This window comes from Colletotrichum paranaense (genome assembly GCF_030867605.1).
Source record: "Colletotrichum paranaense strain IMI 384185 chromosome Unknown Scaffold_7.1, whole genome shotgun sequence".
In the NCBI taxonomy this organism is placed as follows: domain Eukaryota; kingdom Fungi; phylum Ascomycota; class Sordariomycetes; order Glomerellales; family Glomerellaceae; genus Colletotrichum; species Colletotrichum paranaense.
In genome coordinates, this window is record NW_026848965.1 from 1269503 (window position 1) to 1290709 (window position 21207).

General features: G+C 54.1%; 6 protein-coding genes across 6 annotated transcripts; 2 read left to right on the top strand and 4 right to left on the bottom strand.

Annotated features, from left to right (window-relative positions):
* Window positions 1-2853: 2853 nt before the first annotated feature.
* Window positions 2854-4267, top strand: CPAR01_09244 (adenosylhomocysteinase; the record flags this gene model as incomplete). Its single annotated transcript, XM_060493509.1, has 2 exons — window positions 2854-3754; window positions 3819-4267. The coding sequence occupies 2 exons, from the start codon at window positions 2854-2856 to the stop codon at window positions 4265-4267; spliced, it is 1350 nt and encodes a 449-aa protein (XP_060347639.1).
* Window positions 4268-5330: 1063 nt separating this feature from the next.
* CPAR01_09245 (D-isomer specific 2-hydroxyacid dehydrogenase) lies at window positions 5331-6693 on the bottom strand (the record flags this gene model as incomplete). The annotated part of the gene is made up of 4 exons (XM_060493510.1): window positions 5331-5675; window positions 5739-6157; window positions 6280-6494; window positions 6653-6693. 4 exons carry the CDS (start codon window positions 6691-6693, stop codon window positions 5331-5333), a joined length of 1020 nt encoding a protein of 339 aa, XP_060347640.1.
* Window positions 6694-8063: 1370 nt separating this feature from the next.
* Window positions 8064-9518, bottom strand: CPAR01_09246 (glutaminase; the record flags this gene model as incomplete). Its single annotated transcript, XM_060493511.1, has 1 exon — window positions 8064-9518. One exon carries the CDS (start codon window positions 9516-9518, stop codon window positions 8064-8066), a length of 1455 nt encoding a protein of 484 aa, XP_060347641.1.
* A 1433-nt stretch (window positions 9519-10951) lies between these two features.
* On the bottom strand, window positions 10952-14344 carry CPAR01_09247 (uncharacterized protein; the record flags this gene model as incomplete). Its single annotated transcript, XM_060493512.1, has 3 exons — window positions 10952-11880; window positions 11926-12409; window positions 13460-14344. The coding sequence occupies 3 exons, from the start codon at window positions 14342-14344 to the stop codon at window positions 10952-10954; spliced, it is 2298 nt and encodes a 765-aa protein (XP_060347642.1).
* Window positions 14345-15192: 848 nt separating this feature from the next.
* On the bottom strand, window positions 15193-15604 carry CPAR01_09248 (uncharacterized protein; the record flags this gene model as incomplete). Its single annotated transcript, XM_060493513.1, has 3 exons — window positions 15193-15348; window positions 15403-15517; window positions 15567-15604. The coding sequence occupies 3 exons, from the start codon at window positions 15602-15604 to the stop codon at window positions 15193-15195; spliced, it is 309 nt and encodes a 102-aa protein (XP_060347643.1).
* Window positions 15605-15661: 57 nt separating this feature from the next.
* On the top strand, window positions 15662-15946 carry CPAR01_09249 (uncharacterized protein; the record flags this gene model as incomplete). The annotated part of the gene is made up of 1 exon (XM_060493514.1): window positions 15662-15946. One exon carries the CDS (start codon window positions 15662-15664, stop codon window positions 15944-15946), a length of 285 nt encoding a protein of 94 aa, XP_060347644.1.
* Between the last annotated feature and the right edge of the window lie 5261 nt (window positions 15947-21207).

Sequence of the window (21207 nt, forward strand, 5' to 3'; positions counted from 1 at the left end):
AGGCCGGCGAGAGACGAAGAAAGGGGAGTGCAGTGCAGAGGAGGAGAGCAGAGTCGAGGCGAGGGCAGACACAAAAAGGAGAGGAATTACCTTAGAGAACAGGTGTTCTGGGAATGATGAATGATCTGGGGCAGCGGATCAAAGCATTCGAAACGGCGTTACGGTAATTAGTCCCAGGCAGTGTGTACTGAGTCGATATTCGATGTCTTTTCTTGCATTCCAGAGCGACGGGCTTTCCTCCCTGGGCCACGACGTATTCGGGCCTACCACGGTCTACGGCCGACGTCGAGTGAAGCGTTGCGAGTAAAGGGTATCTTGAAGCCGTGAGGCTGTCAAAAGACGAGGCTGTTGTGGTATGGACATTGGATATCAGCGGTTCGGGGCTGTCGTTCTACCTGGGAGATGATACGTCCGGACACACGAGTCAAAGATAACACGGCCAAGTAGTGGGTTATCGAGTGCGTTCATCAGCGGCAACATCAAGTAGTGGTGAGGTGCTACCTAGCTAGATTTGCCCGCGGATACTCGTCCGTAAAGCAGAAGATGGAATCAAGCACATTGAACAGCAAGTATGAAGCATCCGCGTATGTCTCCGGACAAGTCGGCTTCAGACGCCTCGTCCCAAATACCACCCCCAGTATCGTCCATAATCCATGCTATATATTAGCGACAGAGTGTACTCATTGGTCCTCTTTAGCTTTGACAGCCCTGTCTTGCATGATTCGTCTGGTCCCGTTGAGGATACTGCCCAAAGTCAGTCTACTCGAGAGGGAGAAGTCCTGAAGTGAGGTACGTGGTGCGTTTGTGTTCCCCGAGGGCGATGGTTAGTGGGGCACAAATCGAGGGGTTTCACGCTCAAAAGGGACTAGCGCAAGAAAACGGTAAAACAAGGGGAAACAAAAAGAGGTCGACCTCTCAGATTGAGTCTCGGCGGCACGCCTGGCGCGGCGCGGGCGGGCACAAGCGGCTGGCCCTGAAGCTGTTGCTGGCCAGATGGAAAAAAAAAACTTGAATGTCAATGAGGGGCACATTTCCGTATTTTTCTGAGGTGCCCGTCTTCTCCCCATCAGGGTAGGTACCTGCTCCCTATCAGATCTGCATGTACCTTCGCCGCCCACCCCAAGCCGATTGAGCGAGGCAAATGTATCTTTTCCCACTGAATTCACTCACATTGGCAGTATTTTTTCTAATTACCCGACCTAACCTTACCTTACCTAAGCTACCTTACATGCTTACCTCCGAGCAGGTCGGGCCCGGCCTACGGGCTGCTCTGAGCTTCCGCAGTTGTGTTTCCGAGTGGTAACGTAATAAGGGCCTTCCTTGGACTGAGGTGAGGTGAGCTACCAGTACCAGAGGTACCTACTCAAGGGACCTACCTAGGTAGAGCTTACATTCCAGAGCTTGCTCCCTTAGGTCTAGCCCTCCCTTTCCCTTCCATGTGCGCCGCTCTTTGTGGCTTATCAAAAATGGGAGCTTCGAATGGAACTTGGAAGGGAAGGGTAGGGGGAAATGCAAAACGCCAATTGAACGACGTTGGATGAGACAGGAGTCGGTGTCTTGGGCCAGACAATGACTGACACCTCAGCCAGTACCTCAGCCAGTGACAGCAGACCGGAGAGAAAAGTCTGGCAGAAAAAAAGAACCAAAAAAAAACACCGGGGAATGGAAGCCGAGCTATCTGATTCGTATCCGTACCTTAGCTACGGCATGGTAGGGTAGGTACATTGCCCCTCCTCTTTTGCCTCCTTTCACCGCAAGGAAATGGTCTGAGAGGAGCTCAAAAGGGAAGTGTTCTGGGGCCCTTGAGAAAGTCTGATTGTCAGATATGTGACGGAGGGAATGTACATCTGTTGCATTGTTGGACCCGAGTTATGGCGAGGGATAGCAGCAGTCAGTACCTTAGGTGTCAGAGCTATCATCAGCCGAGGGGCATGTCCGTCTTTTCCACCACAGTACCTGGTGTACTTGGGTTGTGAACAGCACTGATGGACAGATAGCATGTACTTCTTGCTATCGTCTTGTATCAGCTCCAAAGTCTCGCGGAGCCATGACCAGCAGACTGAGCATCGGTGACCAGTAGAGCAGCATGGTGTGTCCACTGTTGAGGACGAGGTGCCCAGACAACGACCAGACACTGGCAAAACCCCACCCCGCCTGCCACACCTCGAGACTTCAGTCAATTGGAAGGCACGGCGTGGGTGAGGAGGAAAGAGCATTGGATCGAATTGTGAAGTTTTTTGCCCCGCCTCAGGCTTCAGGTGGGCTGCTGGCCTGCTGCAAAGGCAGGAAGTCCCCGTCCCCCAGTCACTTTTTTACCCCTCCTTCCCACCACTGGCCACCTGCGGATACCTCAGTCTGAACTTGTGAACTTGTGAAGTAGGTACGGAGATCATGTAGAGACAAGTACCTTTTTTCTGTTCTAATCACCGTACCTTACGCCGCGCTTCGCCGACACACAGCAACACCAAGAAGGCAAAAAAATGCAAGAAGGAGGTACTTTTTGTTGACACAGCAGGAGCAGCAGAGATTTCTCACCTACCCAAGGTACCTTACCTCAGGGCAGTCTGGATTCCCGACATCTCATCCCTCGCATCCCGCATCCCTCCCACTTCTGGCACTCCCACTCAGGCACTCACACACCGCCCTGCCTTCCTGCCGTCCCTGTCCGTGTCTGAACCCCTCCAAAGTCCAAAAGCCTTTTTTTTACTTCTTCTACCTGCCCTCCCCCCGCCAACTACCTTTTGAATCTTCTCCTGCTGCTCTCCTTCTTCATCCTCTCTTCTTCTCTTCTTCCTCCTCTATACCCCTTTCCTCCTCCCCAAACCACCTTTTACCATCACCATAAACTTCACAATGGCTGCCCCCGCCAACAAGTTCAAGGTCGCTGACCTGTCCCTTGCCGCCTTCGGCCGCAAGGAGATCGAGCTCGCCGAGAACGAGATGCCCGGTCTTATGCAGACTCGCGCCAAGTACGCTGCCGACCAGCCTCTCAAGGGTGCCCGTATCGCCGGTTGCTTGCACATGACCATCCAGACCGCCGTCCTCATCGAGACCCTCACTGCTCTTGGTGCTGAGGTTACCTGGACTTCCTGCAACATCTTCTCCACCCAGGACCACGCCGCTGCTGCCATTGCCGCTGCCGGTGTCCCCGTCTTCGCCTGGAAGGGTGAGACCGAGGAGGAGTACAACTGGTGCTTGGAGCAGCAGCTGTCCGCCTTCAAGGATGGCCAGAAGCTCAACCTTATCCTCGACGATGGTGGTGATCTGACCCACCTCGTCCACGAGAAGTACCCCGAGATGCTCAAGGGCTGCTACGGTGTCTCTGAGGAGACCACCACCGGTGTCCACCACCTCTACAAGATGCTCAAGGACGGCAAGCTCCTTGTGCCCTCCATCAACGTCAACGACTCCGTCACCAAGTCCAAGTTCGACAACCTGTACGGCTGCCGCGAGTCCCTCATTGACGGAATCAAGCGTGCTACCGACGTCATGGTTGCCGGCAAGGTCGCCGTTGTCGCTGGATTCGGTGATGTCGGCAAGGGCTGCGCCCAGGCTCTGCACACCATGGGTGCTCGTGTCATTGTCACCGAGATCGACCCCATCAACGCCCTCCAGGCCGCCATGGCCGGCTACGAGGTCACCACCATGGAGAAGGCCGCTCCCCGCGGTCAGATCTTCGTCACCACCACTGGCTGCCGTGACATCCTGACTGGCGCTCACTTCGACGTCATGCCCAACGACGCCATTGTCTGCAGTACGTTCATTCCCCTTGTTCTCTGTTTCTTCTCCAGTCCAGTTGACTAACCCCCTCCCTCCAGACATTGGTCACTTCGACATCGAGATCGACGTCGCTTGGCTCAAGGCCAACGCCCAGAGCGTCCAGAACATCAAGCCCCAGGTCGACCGCTTCCTGATGAAGAACGGCCGCCACATCATCCTCCTTGCCGAGGGTCGTCTGGTCAACCTTGGCTGTGCCACCGGTCACTCCTCCTTCGTCATGTCCTGCTCCTTCACCAACCAGGTTCTTGCCCAGATCATGCTGTACAAGTCCGGTGACGCCGCCTGGGGCCAGAAGTACGTCGAGTTCGCCAAGGCTGGCAAGCTCGATGTTGGTGTCTACGTCCTCCCCAAGGTCCTTGACGAGGAGGTCGCTAGACTCCACCTGTCCCACGTCAACGTTGAGCTCACCGAGCTCACCAAGACCCAGGCCGACTACCTCAGCATCACCGTTGAGGGTCCTTACAAGAGCGACATCTACCGCTACTAAGCGGCTTCCTCTTTGTATCGTCCAATCTTTTAGCGACTGGATTTCTTCAACATTCCGACTAATGACTTCAACGAGCGTACACCATAACATTTGGCAATGTGTGTTCTCAACAGCATGACTTGCATGACACATCTGGGAAGGGAATCTCGGCTGGGGGCGGTTACGGGCTGGAAACTCAAAAAGCTTGGGGGGCCTGGCTGCGAGATTTTTCAACAAAAAAAAGGCGTTGGCTTGTGAATAGTGATTCCCCAGACCATGGCATCTGTATTTTGCTTTCTTCGGCCCGACTCCTGGGGAGCGGGAAAAAATAAGGGACTCAACCCCCGGACATGGGATTAGGGGTTATGGGTAGACAACTCGACGACTAGGGCCCGTCAACCGCGGTCCGCATAGATGAATATATGCGTCTTTCGAGCAACAACTTTGATTGTGCCTGTTGATTTGTGCCCTCGTACTGTCTAATTCTTGCCACGTTCATATCTAGACATTCGATGCGTAGAACTGCATGCTGAGTGCAAGTTTGCCCTCAATTCTTACCGCACCCACTAGTTACGCCCCGAAACTTAGACAAGTGCGCCTTGGTAAATGCGCACAAAACACTTGACTTGGACCTGGTACCGCAATGAGGGCTCTGGGATACCATCTGTCTCAATCCCTCAGCAATAGCTCGTCTAGAAATATTTGCTTTAACTTCCGTTCTATGGACCATAGGTCAGCATATGTAGTCGGGAATCCGGTGATCTCGCACTGGGATTCGCCCTTCTTCGGTACGTATACCATGTAGTATACGTCCATGAGGCACAATGCAACTTGGGTGAGTTACTTATTCTGACCCAGACGTGGGGATGTTATTGTAGGATATGTTCCAAGCTGGTGTCTATCTAACATCCATGTCAGACGATAACAAGGCAGTCTTTTCCTAGGCTCTACGTGTTTTGGACTACATATCTCGTGTTACTTCCAATTACATGGGCAACCTCATTTTCGCTACTTTTCTACTATCTTCAGGAACAAAACCTCTACCAGAGACCGTTTACTACCTCCTTTCTCGTCCGCCACCCCTCTAACCAACAAGCCCCTTTTGCTCAACAACAACACTATCCAGCTTCTCCTCCGTCACCGCCCTCCTTACATTCCCAATAGCCCACTTCTCCATCTTGACGCTTGTCTCGAGCGTCCAGGTGCCCATGTGCGGGACAATCAGCACGTTGGGGTTGGCGAGAAGGCCGGGGTTGACCTCGGGCTCGTTCTCAAAGACGTCGAGACCCACGCTGGCGACTTTTCCGGAATCGAGCGCCGCGACGAGCGCGGCTTCGTCGATGACGGCGCCGCGGGCCGTGTTTACTACCACCACGCCGGGTTTCATGAGGTCGAATTGCGGGGTTGAGATTATGTGGCGGGTGTGGGCCTTTTCTTGTCAGTGGTGATGAAGAGAAAAATTGCCCCCCGGGGGGGGGGGGGGGTTACGTACGTTTAGAGGCAGGTTGAGAGAAATCACATCACTCTCCCGCAACAACGTCTCGAAATCAACATAGCTGGCACCACACTCCTCCTCCAAATGGACCTCGAGCCTCGTACGGTTGAAATACCGCACCTCCATGCCAAACGCCCTTGCCTTCTTGGCCATGTTGCGCCCGATGCCGCCCATACCGAGGATGCCTAGGACTTTGCCTTGGGGGTCGCGGCCTAGCGGGGGAGGGGGTTGACCTTTCCACTTTCCATCGCGGATGGAGAGGATGGAGGCGTTGAGGTTGCGGAGGGCGCCGAGGATGAGGAAGATTGCAATGTCTGCTGTTGCGTCGTCGACTGCGGTGGGTGTGTTTGAGACGAGGATGGGGTTGGGGGAGCGGGATGTGCAGGCTGGGATGTCGATTTGGTCGTAGCCGGCGCCTTGGTGTTGTTTAGCATGTGGTGTCTGATCTACTGCTACTACTGAGGGATTTGTGATGGGAAATGCGTCATGTCGGGCGTGTTCTGAGCGTGTGAGATGGAAGAAGAGGAGGGAGGCTCACCATTGTGGCAGATGAAGTCTACGCTGGAGGGAAGAACGGCGACGAGCTCGGCATCGATGCGGCCGGTGATGTGGACGCTTGCAAAAGTGCGGTAGATTGCCTTCACGCCGTCGAGGGCGCCGGACTTGCACTCCTCGAGGAACTCGGCGCGATTGGTGGCCTTTGGCTTGATGATTTGGGCGACATCAGCGAGGGAGGCCCAGGTGTCGTGGGCGCTTTTGGGTTGTGCTTGTTAGCTTTGGTTTGGTGCGTCTGGTTGAGATGAGGAAGGGTGATACAGGGGTTGTAGTGGGAGGATGTGAATACGAGGCTGAAGGTTGATTCGGGAGCATGAGACGACAATCGTCTAAATGGAAGACGAAGGAAGACGTACTGCTCGATTTGGCCCAGTTGGAGGACTATGGGCTTTGACATGATTGCGGTAGTTGAAGCAATTGGCTTGAAATCGACTTCTCTTGAGAAGTGTTTGTCCTTTGATGGAATTGCAAACTTGAGTATGCGGAATATTGGTTAGCTCCAGATAATCACGTATATCCCATCACGTCGCTCTCTTCGCAAGCCAAAGATCTTCTGGAAATTCAGAGATATTGCGCTGGCGCTTGACGCAAGAGGAAAACTCACTAGACCAGCCAACCTGACTTGTGATGGCGAAATATGAGGTTAGAGTAAGTTTCGTCACCTCGCCGAGTTGATGCCGCGAAGTCGGAGTTGAGATACAGCGGCGCGGGGTGGCTTTCCCATTGGGAAGTCGACTCAATTGGGAAAGTGGGGGTTGATCAGTGGGGTTGAGCTCAATTGGTCGCCCAAACTCGTTCTCTTCCAACAATCTCGCCAACAAGTCGTGCTCGGGAGGACTGAAGACGGTTGAGGTGATTCATATCTCTACTGAGAATTCTGATACGAGCTTGCAGGTTACTACTCGCAGGGATATCCAACAGTTTAGAGAATGTGTCTCTACAGGGCGTGAGAGGGCGTGAAAGGCACCCCACCGGACCTGGCATCTTATCTCAGCCCCGAGTCGAGCGAGGGCCGTGTCCCAAGGTACGCTCCAATTTCTTCGGGGAGAAGACCGAGTAGCTTCTGTGCAAGCATTGGCAGTCCTCAAATGAGTCAGCTTCTTCCATGGACGTGATAGAATTGAGAGGCTCTCGACACTTTACAACTGTTTGTAGGATCTAGTTGGACAAGTTCAGCCAGCGGTCTGTTTCCTAGATTGCGTATATTGAGATGGATAGGCCAACGTCACCTGAGCGTGATAGAGCCAGAAGAATAGAGATGGCTATCAAGAGAGAGGGATGGCTTCGAGTCATACAGCCGGTGATTCTCATGAGTCGTGTGAAATTATCCCGGGAGACACTGTAGCTCTGAGCTGCAGGGAAGGCGACATCTAATGCTTTCAGAAAGACAGGGTGGGCTCATCGAATAGTGAGTGCAATAGAAAAGCCTCCAACAATCATTTACGTACTGTCTGGTTGACGCAGGATATTTGACAAGAGATCGAAACATAATCTGCTTGTCTTGAGAAGGCTCAAGTCTAGGGCACCGTGCTTGTGTTTAATAACCGTTACGAACTCTATAGTGTACACCATCTTGGAATGGCTAGTTGTCAAAAGCAAGCTTATATGACATGTTGCACTTGAGTCTCGGCGTATCATGAAGCTTCTCATCATCAGACTTCCTCATTTCTCACAATGCCCTAGATAACTCCCCGCAAGTCAAGAGTGGCAACGAACATCTCCCAATAGGTCAGATATGAAAATGGTATCATTAAAGCACTGCGATAATCACCAACTGTCCTCCTTAAATACAGCCTGACAACCCATTCCTCCAATGAAATCCCTTGCATCCTTCTCAGACTTGAATACATGTGGATGCGGCTTCTTCTCCCCCTCCGCATCAACCTCCATCCCCAACACCCCGTTCGGGTCAACCACAACAACACTCCGCTCATCCAGTAGTAACCTCCGAATATTCTCATGAACGATCCTCTTGGCGATATTGTTCAACGAATACGCATCCCGAAACGAGAAAACAACCGCACACGCATTCTCATGCCGTCCCGACCCGGGATCCTCCGGATCCGGCGACCCCAGCTCCCTTGCCAGCGCCCTCGTTAACCTCTCTGACCCAGCGAACCGCACCGCGCCGCGCAGACTGAAAATGACCACCTCCCGCTGACAATTCGGGTTATGCGGCTCATGCGCTCCCGCAACGAGCGTCGCCACCGAAGTCCTCACCGTCGCGCTGGCAATCTGACTCACGTCCATCATATGCAAGCCCATATCGCGCGAGAGCTGCTCGCACATGGCCACCCCGCGCACACTGTTCCCCCGCTCATCAAGCTTCGGCGAGAAAGAGGCGAGCCCGACCTGCCCCGGCAACGCGCCAATGATCCCGCCCGCGACGCCCGATTTCGCGGGGATCCCGACGTTGGAGACCCAGTCGCCCGCGGCGTCGTACATGCCGCACGTGGTCATCACCGACAAGACCTGCCTCACGCTCGTCTGCGGGATGACGGACTCGCCCGTCAGAGGCTGCACGCCGCCGTTGGAGAGCGTGGCGGCCATGACGGCCAGGTCGCGGACGTTGACGCTGATGGAGCACTGCCGGATGTACCCCTTTACGGCCTCGCGCGGGTCGCAGGTGATGATGCCCGCGGCTTTGAGCATGTACCCGATGCCCATGTTGCGGTCCGCGTCTTTGAGTTCCGCCTCATAGACTTCTTCGTCTACGTGCAGCTGGCGGCCTGCGAGGCGCGAGAGGGCGGAGAGGATGCGTTCTGTGCGCTGTTCCAGCGTCGCGGAGGGGGATACGACGAGGGAGTGCGCCGTGATGGCGCCGGCGTTGATCATGGGGTTCATGGGCCTGTTGGACCCGCGCTCGAGGGAGAGGCGGTTGAAGGCGTCGCCCGAGGGCTCGACGCCGATCTTTTCGAGGACGGCGGGGAGGCCCGCGTCCTCTATGGCGAGAGCGTAGACAAAGGCTTTGGAGATGGACTGGATGGAGAACTCGACGCGGTCGTCGCCTGCCGAGTAGAGGTTCCCGTCTACCATGGCGAGGGCGACGGCCATTTTGGACGTGTCCGCTTTGGCGAGCACGTCAATGTAGCCCGCTGGGGCGCCGGCCTCGTTGGGTCGCGCATTCTCGAGGACGCGGTTGAGGTAATCCGGGATGGGGGATTTCATTTTCGTGTAAGTGGGATGTGAATCGTGGAGCCACGGTGAGAAGGAGAAACTCATCGTGAGTTTCTTCTTAGATTCGAGACAAGTGGGAAAGCGTATATATGTAGATTGCACTTGGCGCTTACTAACAGCCCGTTTGTGCTGTTTTCAGCAGTTCTGCAGTTTAGCGGAATTCCGCGAGCCCACGCGATGGTACTGGCAAGAACGCCTTTTCTTTTCTTGTCAACGGGAACCGGTTTCGTTCCGTTGGCAAAACTCTCACTAAGATATGGGGTGTTAGATAACTGTCTGTCGGGCTTTCGAATATCCACTACCTGACTCAACGGTGAGGCGAGTGAATGTAAGACCTACAGTTGGGAGTGAAACGTCGAGTAGAATTCGTGGAGCGTACCGGTAGTTGGATGATAGTGATGAGAATAATTGAAAACAAAGAGCAACTCTGGTCCTTCGAAAATATCCCGGAAGCGCTGAGTCGCCATGAGCTCTTTTGATTGTAAAAATTGCCAAATTCGGTAACCCTAACAGTTCCACCTCGAGATCCGAAGCTGGTCGTAAATACGACAAACGCAAGGTTTTCCTTAGGTAAAAGGACCGGAAAATTTCGCATCTCGAGTTTCAACACCACCACCAAATTCGAATAATAAAAAACATGGCCGACATCGCATGGACCCCAAGTAGAGGCATCTTGGCAAAAAGAGGTTTGGCGAAAGAGTAGCATGCATTTCCGAATCTGCATCGAACCTCGCTAATCGCCTGCTAGGCTCTTCAATCGTGGTGACTTGCATGATCCCCGCATCTCATCGCTGCAAAGGGTCCTCAATATCAATACGTTGGTCCTGCGTCTGGCCGGGTGGTCGACATCTCAGTCAACGTCATCATCGTCGATTGCAGCCTCGCGATACTTGTCATCCAACTTTACCTTCGACTATCAACCTCAAGTGGCATAACCAGAAACCTTATGGCATCTCACCAGACACAACGATGCTAGTTCAAAATTTCTTGATTTCTACTGGCCTCCTAAATCCAGGACCAAGGCCATGCTGTCTAATATCGTACAGAGTATCAGCAGCCTCTAGGTCCAGAAAGTCTGGTAGCTTCCTCCCAGGAAAGCTCTACGGGAGACCTCTACCAAGCCTCCCATCCCCCTAGTCACTGCTGCACTCAAAAACCACTTTTTCTTTTTCTTCCCGCCACACCGCCGCCATGCCTGAATAATCACTAGTTTTTAGGGGGAACTACTTGTACAAGATGATGCCGTCGGCCGTGAAACTGTAGGACGAGCAGCAGCGTATTGCCGCCCGTATGCTTTGATGCAAAAAGGAAATTGAAAAGCACAAAAGGGAAGAAAGCCATGCTCCCCTCCCATCCCTGTGAACGCCTCTGAAAATACACGATTTTTGGTTCTCCCCCGCCCCCTTTGAGCCTGGAAAATGCTGCAGAGTGTGAATGCTGATAGGAAAAAAACGAAAAATCTGGTTGGATCAATATGATCAAGGCTGTGCTGGAGCAGCCTGGTGGGGGTGTGCCGCAATATTGACCCCGGGACTGATGTACGCTCTGATGGCAATCTCGCCGAATCGCCGGACCACGTTTGTTGTTCCGCCGGTCACTTGAGCCTCATCCTGAATGAACTTGTTCGCTACGAAGAGTCGGTTCTTAGGGTCGGACTCATCCATATGCTGGGGCACATTCCGCTCAAAACCGACTTCCACGCGAGGAGAGAGCTCTCGTGAGATGGCGATGGAGTAGATGAGATCTCGGTTCTCTCTTCCACCGAGCTGCATTCTGAGTTTGCCGAGAACCTCATCACGCTTTGCTGGGTCGTAACAACACAGATACTGTGCAAGGTTATACCAGAACTCAAACTCCTGCTCGCGATGAGGCTGGGTGTCAGGAACAGGAGGTGTGAGAGGATTTGAGGACAAGAAGTCGCCGCAGAGGAGGGTCTCCATGACCTTGACTCGGTTGGCTGCTTCTGTCAGGTCATCCGGAGGTGGCAGAACCTTGGCATCGGCGTTGGACGAAGGGGGAGCGCTATTGCATGGCAAGATGGCCAGGGCCCAGATCAAGCGAGTCTCGAGAACTCCAGAATGGGTCATCTGGGTGTGGTCATTGGCCGGGACAGACTGAACAATCTTGAGGAACGAGGCAAATTGGCGCAAGAGTTGCTGGCTGTGCTCAAAGGCAAACTTTCCCTGGGCGTCCTGCTTCTGGAAGTAGTTTGCCTCGAAGAAGGACTGGAGACCGACAGCATAGACCTCGCGATAGACGTTGATGATCTCGGTGAGTAGCTCGGGAGTGAGGGCAATCTCCTGGGTGGGAGCAGCGGGGCCCAGGAGGCCGATCAGGTCATCGACCTTCATTCTGGTGGCTGTGTAGGTCGCGTTAGTATGAGGGTTTGAGAACGAAGCAACAACGGCTGAAAGAGAACAAGGCATGTACAATGATAGCGGGAGGGTCGCACCTCTGAGATGGTTGTCGAAGCCTGCCCTTTGCTCGCCCGAGAACGACTGAGTCTGAGTAGAATGTAACGTTGCCGGGGCGGGTAGGTTTTGCAGAGCTGGATCTATCGGGGCCGCAAAGTCGTAGGCGGTGGGCTCGGGTTTGATGCCGGACGCAGCAGAATTCAAGGCTGGATCGAGAGGGGCGTGCGAAGATGGAACGGGAGGATTATACGAGCTGGGCAAGACGGCGGGCTGGTTTCCGTAGGGGTTTGATGGAGCTACCGGCACGGGGACCTGAGGCGCGGCAGGCGTTGAAGGTACAGTCGGGACCGGAGGTGGGACGGATGATGGCACGGACGGGATGGTCGGCGTCGGCACCCGCTGGGCGTTCGGAGCGGGCTGGATTACGGAAGGACCTGGCTGCTGCTTGAAGATGGGGTCGTATCCCAAACACTCTCGCTTCGACTTTTTACAGTTGTTGCAGGAGGGGTGAGCCTCGTCACACTATAAGAGATGGTTAGAATGGCGGCTTTTACTGAGAAAAGAGCTCAACCAAGAGTGGCCTCGTGAGCGAGGAATGAGAACGACAACGGGTATGTATGTGTAAGACAACTGGGAATATGAGAGTGGGGAAATGCAGCGGGTGAATATGCAGATGCCGTTTGCGGGCGACGATGGTAGGGCTGTGTGAGATGTGTGTGTATTGGGGGTGATGATGAGGTAAGGTGAATGAATTGGAGTTGGAGTCGATGAATGTCGCAGATGGGACGAGGCTAGGCCCAGCTCAGGTACCTAGCGGCAGTCGCGACAGATGGGTGAGGGTGGCTGGTGCTTGGAGTTTTTGGAGGCGTGTCCGTCCAGGTTCTCTATGGTGTGGTGGCTTGACGCTTGTCCTGAGGCCTCAACCAAGGCTGGGAGGCTGGGAGGCTTGGAGGCTTAACTGGAAGGGAAGGAAGGAGGGGAGGGGCTTTTCTTGCCGGGCAGGCGGGCGCGGCGGTCGGTTCTGCAGGAACGGAAGATTGCTCCTCCCTGCGGGCGTGGGCGCGGGCGCGATCCCGGAACGTGGTTCAAAGGCATGGCTCCCGTCCTCGCTTCGCAGTAGCTCCAGACCAAGCGAACATCAAGCGACCGTTTTTTTTTTTTTTGGCGAAACCACGACTCGGTTCGCTTATCGTAAAGTTTGTTTGGTTCTTTGCCATCTTTTGCATTCCCGAGCTTTTCAAAATGTTGCCTTTCATGCGCGCGCTTTCTCAGATGGGGAGTCTCGAGAAAATTTCCCCAATTACCTCTTTGCCTCGACAACGCCCAATTCGTAGCGGGGGTATGGTGATATGAAAAAGACGGAAAAAAGGACAAACAGAGCAGAACTTCACGAGAACCATTACTAACCTTGATACGGCGTTTACGACAAGTTAGGCAACCTGTCTTTGTGCGGCGCTTGATCTCCTAGTAAGAAAAAGAGGTAAACCCCAACCGTCAGCTTTTATCCAAACGAGCCACCGCTACTGCCGGAGCAGCCTTCTTCCGTCTCTTTGCATATCCCTTCAAACATACCTTCTTCGGCCCACCGGGACCGCGCATCAATCTAGGATCGTGCCCGTGGGGGATTTGATATCTCAGGTGGTTGAGATCCTGCGTCATATATGGGTTGCTCTGTACTCCCGGTGGGAGGTAGTATTGCATGCCTTGGTTGGGCGCCATCTGCATCTGCATCGACATCGTCTGAGGAGGCGGCGGCGCACTTTGTTGGTAGTGGTGTTCGAGGCTCTTCATGCTCGGCAGAGAAGGAATCGGCGCGCCAGGACTGGCTCGATATGGGTCCGCCTGAGCTTGCGTCTGCTGAGGGTGGTAGGCATATTGGTTCGGCGGCATAGGACCAGGTGACGGGAAGGCATTGGGGCTCGGGTAGCCTCTCTGGGAGCCATGAGGGTGCTGATTATGCGCCATGCCGGGCGAGTGTGACTCCCTCGCGTCGCCGTTCTGCTGACCGTTCTGCTGAGGAGGGAGAGGCGCAGGAGCTGCCACCGCAGGCGTAGTAGACTCAGTCGCAGTCGAAGTCGCAGTCGCAGTCGCGCTCGTGGTCGAAGGACCAATCGCAGGTGCCGCAGCAGTGCCAGGTACAGACGCGTTTGCAGTCGCGACGGACGGCGTCTCGGTGGAGGGAGTCGGTGTCTCGAAGGAGGTCGAGGTCGGTGTCGTGGAGAGAGGAGCAGGAGCAGGAGCAGGAGCAGAAGCGACGGGAAGAAGAGGAGAGGTCGAAGTAGTCGGGGGGAGGATAGAATTAGTAGAGGTTGTCGAGGGATCCGTACTAGGAGCGGCGACGTCGTTGACATCAGGCACAACTGGTACAGGCACAGGCGCAGGCACAGGTACAGGCACGCTGGAGGTGCTGGCACTTGTGCTGCTTGTGCTGATGCTTGTGGTGTCTTCTTGAGCCATTTCGATTTTAATTAGAAAATTTTATGGAGCCACGATTGGACTTGTGAGGTCGACCAGGGGAAGAGGCGTGGATGGAAGGAAGCAGCAGCGTGGATGCGCGACACCCTGGGTGCAGGTTGATCAGGAGCTGTGCCTGGTGCGTGGTCCCTGTTCTCAGCGTCGCGACTCGAGGCGAGATTTTTTTTTCGTGTCCAGTCTTGCTTGTAGCTCGACTGCTGCTGCCACTTGCTGCTGGTCCCGGGACTGACTGGGAGGAGGCGGGAGGGGGTGCGGAGGAGCGGCAGCAGGAGGAGGAAAGGAAGGGTACGCGTAGGGGTGCCTGTGGGTGTGTGCGAAGGAGGAATTCGACTTGGGGTGGGCGCCTTTTCGGACCAGTGTCGTCAAGCAGCAGCACGGAAGGAGGTCTTTTCGGGACCGGGACGAGCAGAGAAAGAGAGGAGAAGGGCGATTGTGGATGGCCAGGAGTTTCTCCTGCAGTTCTGGACCCCCTGTGCTGCTGTGTGTCGAATGTGCAGTGCAGTGTGCAAAGCCAACGTCCACCTCAGTGTGCAGTGCAGAGGAAAGCACAGATTGTCTTGCGCGCAAAGTGGCAGACGACGTTGTTCGGGTGGGTGTTGTGGTGTCGGCCGAGAAGGAAGGCCTGCACTAAGGCAAGGTAGGGAGCGGCGCGCGAAGAGGGAGAATCGAGCAAGCCAGTGGCCCAGCCAGATCTGCACAATTTTCGCGCGACGGGTGCTTGGGTGCGCGGGTACTTGGTGCTGGGAGCAGGACCTGGACCTGGGATTGCTTGGATGCTGGATGCTTGCTTGGATGAAGGGGACTCGTCTTCCCGTTTCTCGGCCCCAACACTAACAGGCTGTTTCCACGCGTGCGCGCAGGACGGAGGGGCCAGGGGGTGGTCGGGGTACGGAGTATCCGTCGTCGTCTACTCTGGGCTTGAGCCTTGAGCACTCGGTTGTAGTCTGTACGAAGTATCCGTAGGTATGGCAGTCTGCGAGGTGTGACTGGGTGACTGGGTAAGGTGGTCTTGATTCCGAATGTACCTGCGCGTACCTTACAGAGAAGGCAAGCCGCAAGCCGCAAGAGGGGTCGGAGTCGGGACGAGGCCAGTCGAGAATAAGATGGTGTCTGGTATTGGTCAGGGAAGACGGCGTATTGGTGGTGCGGGTGGATCTATCAGAAGGAGGCGGTAGAAGAGGCGGATGATGTTAAGGAACGAGACGAGGAGACAGCGCGGGCGACAGGCACAGGCACAGGCATTGGATGCCCATGGGTGAGTTTGAACGAGGGGGTGAATTGTGCTGGCTTTCGTAGTGTATGTACGGAGTATGGAATTTTGGTCACTGGTTGTTGGTGGTGGTGGTCGCGCTGCTAGGTACTCGTTGTGGTGGGTGGTGGGTAGTGCGCGATGTGAAGGTCCTATTCTGTTTTCCCTTCCCTTTCTTCCTTTTCGAGGGTGGGTCAGATATTCGGAAAGTGAAGGCAAAGGCGCAGGCGCAGGTTGACGGGCCGACGAGAAGTCTTGGCCTGGCGGCTGGGACACCCGGTTTGCTGGCCTGTATGTACTGTACGGAGCACTGCGTAAGGTACTCCGTAGTGTAGGAGGATTGGAGTGTTTGGAGCGTTTGCTGCCCAGTCCAGTATCCAGGATGGTGGAGAGTGTTTGGGAGAGAAAGACGCGGGTCAGGGTTGACCGATTGTGTCGGGGTTTGCAGGGGGCCGTTCGAGATCAATTGTGGCCGCCGCCGCCGCACGTTGGCAAAGGCCCAAAGAGAATTAAGAAAAGAGGCGAACGGAGTGACGGGACAAGTGGGCGGGAAAGGCGCGGGATGGGGAGGCAGGATTTGGGATGGAAGGAAGAGGGAAAAAAAAAAAAAGATTTCGGTGGAATGGGCCAAGCTCAAGGTGTGGAAAGGTCAGCGGGAAGGAAGCTAAAACTTACTTACCTTACTGCTCAGCTAAGGTACCTTCCTTGGGTTGCCTATGGGTAGTGCTACCTTCCTCAGTAACCTCGAGGTATGGTGGCCAATCATCAATTGAATTAATTGACTTTTTTTTTTCTTCTTTTTTTCCTCTTGAGATTCTTCCGTCCCTGCACACGTTGCTTCGTCTTAGGTAAGGCAGGCCACGACTTAGTCGATAGGCAAGCACAGCATGGAACGATGGTGCTAAGTGAACTTTGCAGAAAGAGGAAAGGACCAGCCGCGCGGAAGGCAAAGTCTAAAGACAAGATGGCGCCAATACGCGCGAAATTCACACCGGTTTCATTTGATCAAATGGCACGGCCGCTGTCCACGTCCATGGCGCCTGCCAACTTTGGTCTCTGTTGGGCAAGTAAGCACATCAAGTAAGGTAGGTACCTCAGGTAAGGTAAGTAAGGTACGGAGTATTAGGGTACACAGTAATGGAAGGCACAAGCACCGACTGCAACTTCCATCTTAGAACTCGGCCTGCTCCTTCCATCTGTTGATTTTCGTGATTGGCTCGGATTCACGAGAATGGTACGTAACCACGCAGTGCCTTACCGACCTTACCTTACCTGGTAAGGTACCTAGATTGAGGTAACTGACCTCAAAGTCACGTCGAGTACCTTATCGACATCTCAAGGATAAGGTATCTAGGTACCTTCAGCCAACTTGCCATTGCCTGCCAACCTGGAAATGGCCGACTTTGACACTGACAGCATCTCGTTTGGGCTCTTTGCAGTTTGCTGCACCACTAGGGGATTTTAGCCCAGTGGAATTCGTCCCGACCTTTCCACTAAAGCGAGCCGCCACCGTTCGTCCCCGCCACTGTTCGTCCCCGTCTCACTCTCGACGCTCCTCATGTACCCCATGTACCTTTTGATGTATCCGAACCTCACCACACTCATCCAAAGCTCACCTCAACTATTAATTACCTCCAGGTTGGATATTATGCTAGCCACCTTACTATCCAGCAACCACTGGGCTGTGGACGTGGAAAACTTCCCGAATCGTCCCTCTACCCGCGACACGCCTCTAGCTTGCTTCCACCATCGATTCAACCGGGCCACTTGCAGCCTTGTTTGGTCCGATGCCCGGGACATGCCCTGATGCCACGCATACCGAGGTGCGTACGGAGCACGGAGCCATCCTTTTGTTTCCTATCCTTTTCCACATCATGAGATGAGGGGGTACAACATGTCAAAAGACGACTCCCGTCTGCCCCCTTGAATGGTTAACCACTTGACACTTGTGACCTCCAGGTTGACACAAGTTAGAAAGGCGTAAGAGGTCACCGGTCGAGTCTTTCATAACCTCTAACCTGCCTAGACGCGATCCAGAAGGAAACCACTCATTCTGTGACTCGGAAGAGGGTCTCTCCAACTCCTGTCGGCCCCGTGTTGGCCACCCCCGAGCCTTGAACCCAGGTCGCCCAGCGAGTGACAGGCCCGTTTCCTGTGGCTGGAAGCTCGCTGCAAGGTGAATATCGAACCATCCGCCCAGGGCCGCCCCCCCTCCCCTCCTTCAAACATCCCGGCCTGTCCAATCCCCAGCCGACGGGACAGTCTTAGTCAGATGCCATTCACAATGGAAGGCAGGTAGGTACGAATAAACTACGAGTTTCCGTACCTACCTATCCTCTGTCTTTCTACCTTACCACACACGTGCCGCAGTAGTGTGTACCTACGTACCTTACTCCATGAAAAGGTAAGGCAGGTGCGGATACTCGGTACCTTCTTTACGGATACCCACGAATAAGGTACTTTGCACTTCGGTCCGCCTGCACCGAGTTCGCAGGTCCCGTCGCATAGCACAATCAACACTTGTGCAACACTCGTCCATCAGTCACACCGAGCGAGCTTGAAAAAGGCAACATGTTTGATGAAATCTCTCTTTGCAATACGACTATATAATTGCCTTCTATATTCATCATCAATAATACCCGTTCTAAGAGAAGCAAAAAAAGGACTCCGATGCAGGCACCGCTACCTTCGTGCTGCAATTCCCCCGTCGCACTCGATCAGGTACCAAAAGGAGACTTGCCTTGCCAGCTCCTCCAGGCTCCGAGGTACTTCTGTCCAAAGTCCCACTACCTCCTTCTCCAGCCACTAATGCGCCTGCAGTAGCTCCGTCTCACAATGTGCGTTACGTAAAGGGGTACCGTGACCGCATGTCCCACCGGTTGGTCTGGCCGCGTCTCCTCCACGTACTCTTGCAAATCCGATGCAATTTCAACCTCCCAGCCAAGCCACCGTGGCCACCCCCCATGCAGCAAATCGTTGCTCTCAACGCCTCGTACCGCACCTCTTCGCATGAAGTTGCAATTCCACCAAAGCCACACTCGCAGCAGATCATTGAGGCGCTACCTTGAACTGACCTCATCTTCAATTTCAGCCCTGCACTTTCGAACCCTCTTCTGCTCTCTTGGGCCGCAGAATATTGACCGACGACATCATCGTCATATCGTGGACGTCGTCAACTTCATCCAAAAGAACATGGGATGATTTCCGCAATCCCAACTCAGTCCGCCGCAGTCTCCGTCCCTACGGATACATACCACGGAGTCTTACTACGGAGACCCTCTAGTTGAGTCTAGCTTCTGCTGCTCTGCATCGTCATCTTCCAGGCCAAACCCTCCTCAATCTATCCCACTCTATACCATCCCCGGCCCTGGTCTCTCCTGTGCTACCTTGTCCTGTTTGCTCTACTCTCTACTCCCGGTGAGCCCCCCTCCTATCATATCACCTGTTCTTTCCCCCCCCCCCCCCTTTTGTGTTCGTTGACTTTGCAGCTCCCCGTTGGCCCCATGTCCCGCTCACGCGCCCTTGCTCCAAGTAGAGTTCTCGAAGCCCGGTGAACTAGCCTGGCGTCCTATTCTAGTCGAAGCTTCACATTGCCAATATATCCAGTTGCCTCGGCCAGTGCATACGGCTATTGTCTGCTCGGTGTCAACCAGCCAACATTACTTTCATCACGCGTCCTAGACAGCATAGCATATGCAAAGAACTGGACACCTGTAAAGATCTGCCTAGGACATCTATTGCCTGCAAGCCAGCACCGGCCTTCGCACCGTAGAGCTCCGGAGCACATGTCAAAGCACTAATAGGAGTTGTTGCGCCGCGAGCATGACAAGTCCCAATAAGAAGACCGGCCGGGGAGATTATCCCGTCAATCGATGCCCGTCAATCCCCGTGGGATCTGCTTCACCGTCATCTCAGTGATCGCCCTTTCGTCTCTATCCGCAAGACCGCCGCCAGCCACGACTACTCCGTCAGGTAGTCAACAACGACTAACAACCAATATCCGTACGGCTGGCTTATTCCGCCATCCCGTCACTGCAAACAAGCACTTCGTTCATCCCGCCTTCTGTCTTGCCCGTCTAGCATGACCCATGCTCGCATCCACACTCGACCAGCATCTCCTTTTTCAGCCTCCATCTCGTACCCAATAATGGGGATTTCCAACACTCATCTCTAATCGTCCGTGCTTCTTCATGCGTCGCCCCAGGGTCGAGAGAACTATTGAATTCCCAAGCTGTTCTTTGGGGAATCGAGCATGTACGCAATGCTTCGTCAATCTCATTCGCAATCTCTGGCCACGCAGCTTGCTCCGTCTTTTACCCAAAATCATCAAAATATCCATGGCTCTTAACGTCCCCACGGTGGTATTGATATAGCACAGCCGGCATCCCATGCCTGCACCATGTCGCGTCGCGTCGCTTCGTTAATCGCCCACCGTTGCAACCGCCCTTTTTACCTTTTTGTTTCCCCGCATATCCGGAGCTTCTACGCACTTCCCTCACGAGGTTAGTGCAGACCTTCCGAGGTCATTATTGCCAGCCGAACCGGGTGCTTCCCCCGCCCGTATCGGAGGCCTGGCGACACCATCACCATGTCCGCCCTTTTTTATCTTGAGGCAATTCCTCAGTCTTCTAATCGACATTATGACTGTCTGTACATATCGCATTCGGAGTGACTTCCATTTCCGCAAAAAAGGCCCGATCGCCAGAAAGGCGTTACACGACATTGTGTAACCCCCTTTCTCCTATCCGTACCTATGATGAGCCGTCAGAACTTCATACACAGGTGGACTTTGCGAGGGATTACCACGTTACCGTTGCGCCGTGACCCCAGCGTTTTGTGCCTGAAGATCTTTTCCGTCTTTGCTTACCCAAATGCCGATAACCTTGTCTTCTGGCCCCTCTGCGTGCTGTATCCTTCAGAGGCTCAAGCTACAAATGCCTGGACCGCCTATACTGAAGTCGGCTAAGTATGACATCAAGTCCGAGACGATCTCTGGCTGCGCAACACGGCAGTCTTGTCAATATCTCTGCTACTTCCGGCTTTTCCGAGCGTGCATGTTCGTGAGTCTTGGAGAGCTTTCAATCCCCACGTTTTATTGTCTGCCCTCCGAGTGCAGTAGTACTCTACAGCCTCTTCATATCTATGAACTCAGCATTGTAAATACAGTCAGCTGTACGGTATTTGCGGCCTGGCTTCTATATCCATGGGATAGTATCAGATCACCAGTGCGTATAGTAGTCGCTGCTGATTGGAGTGTGGCATTTGGCGTCTGCATCTTGTCGCCTCGCCGAGCACGGCCACGCTCTACCTTCCAACTCACAATGAAGGCGTCTAAGAACAGATAGTATTTGTAGATAGCGGTCATTCCCCAGGGGGTATTCTGCATAGCATACTTCTTTGCTGATGGACTTTGCTTATGATTGTAATGTCTTTTGGGACTCCTGGTTTTAGATCTCGCCGAGTGGAATGACTTGCGACATGAAGGCTGGTCACATTGTTAAGCACAATGTTGGAGGTGCTTATTCTCTTGGGCACTTTTCAAGCCTAGAGAATGGACCAATGTTACTTGTCATTGATGGAATCTTGGGATGTTGAC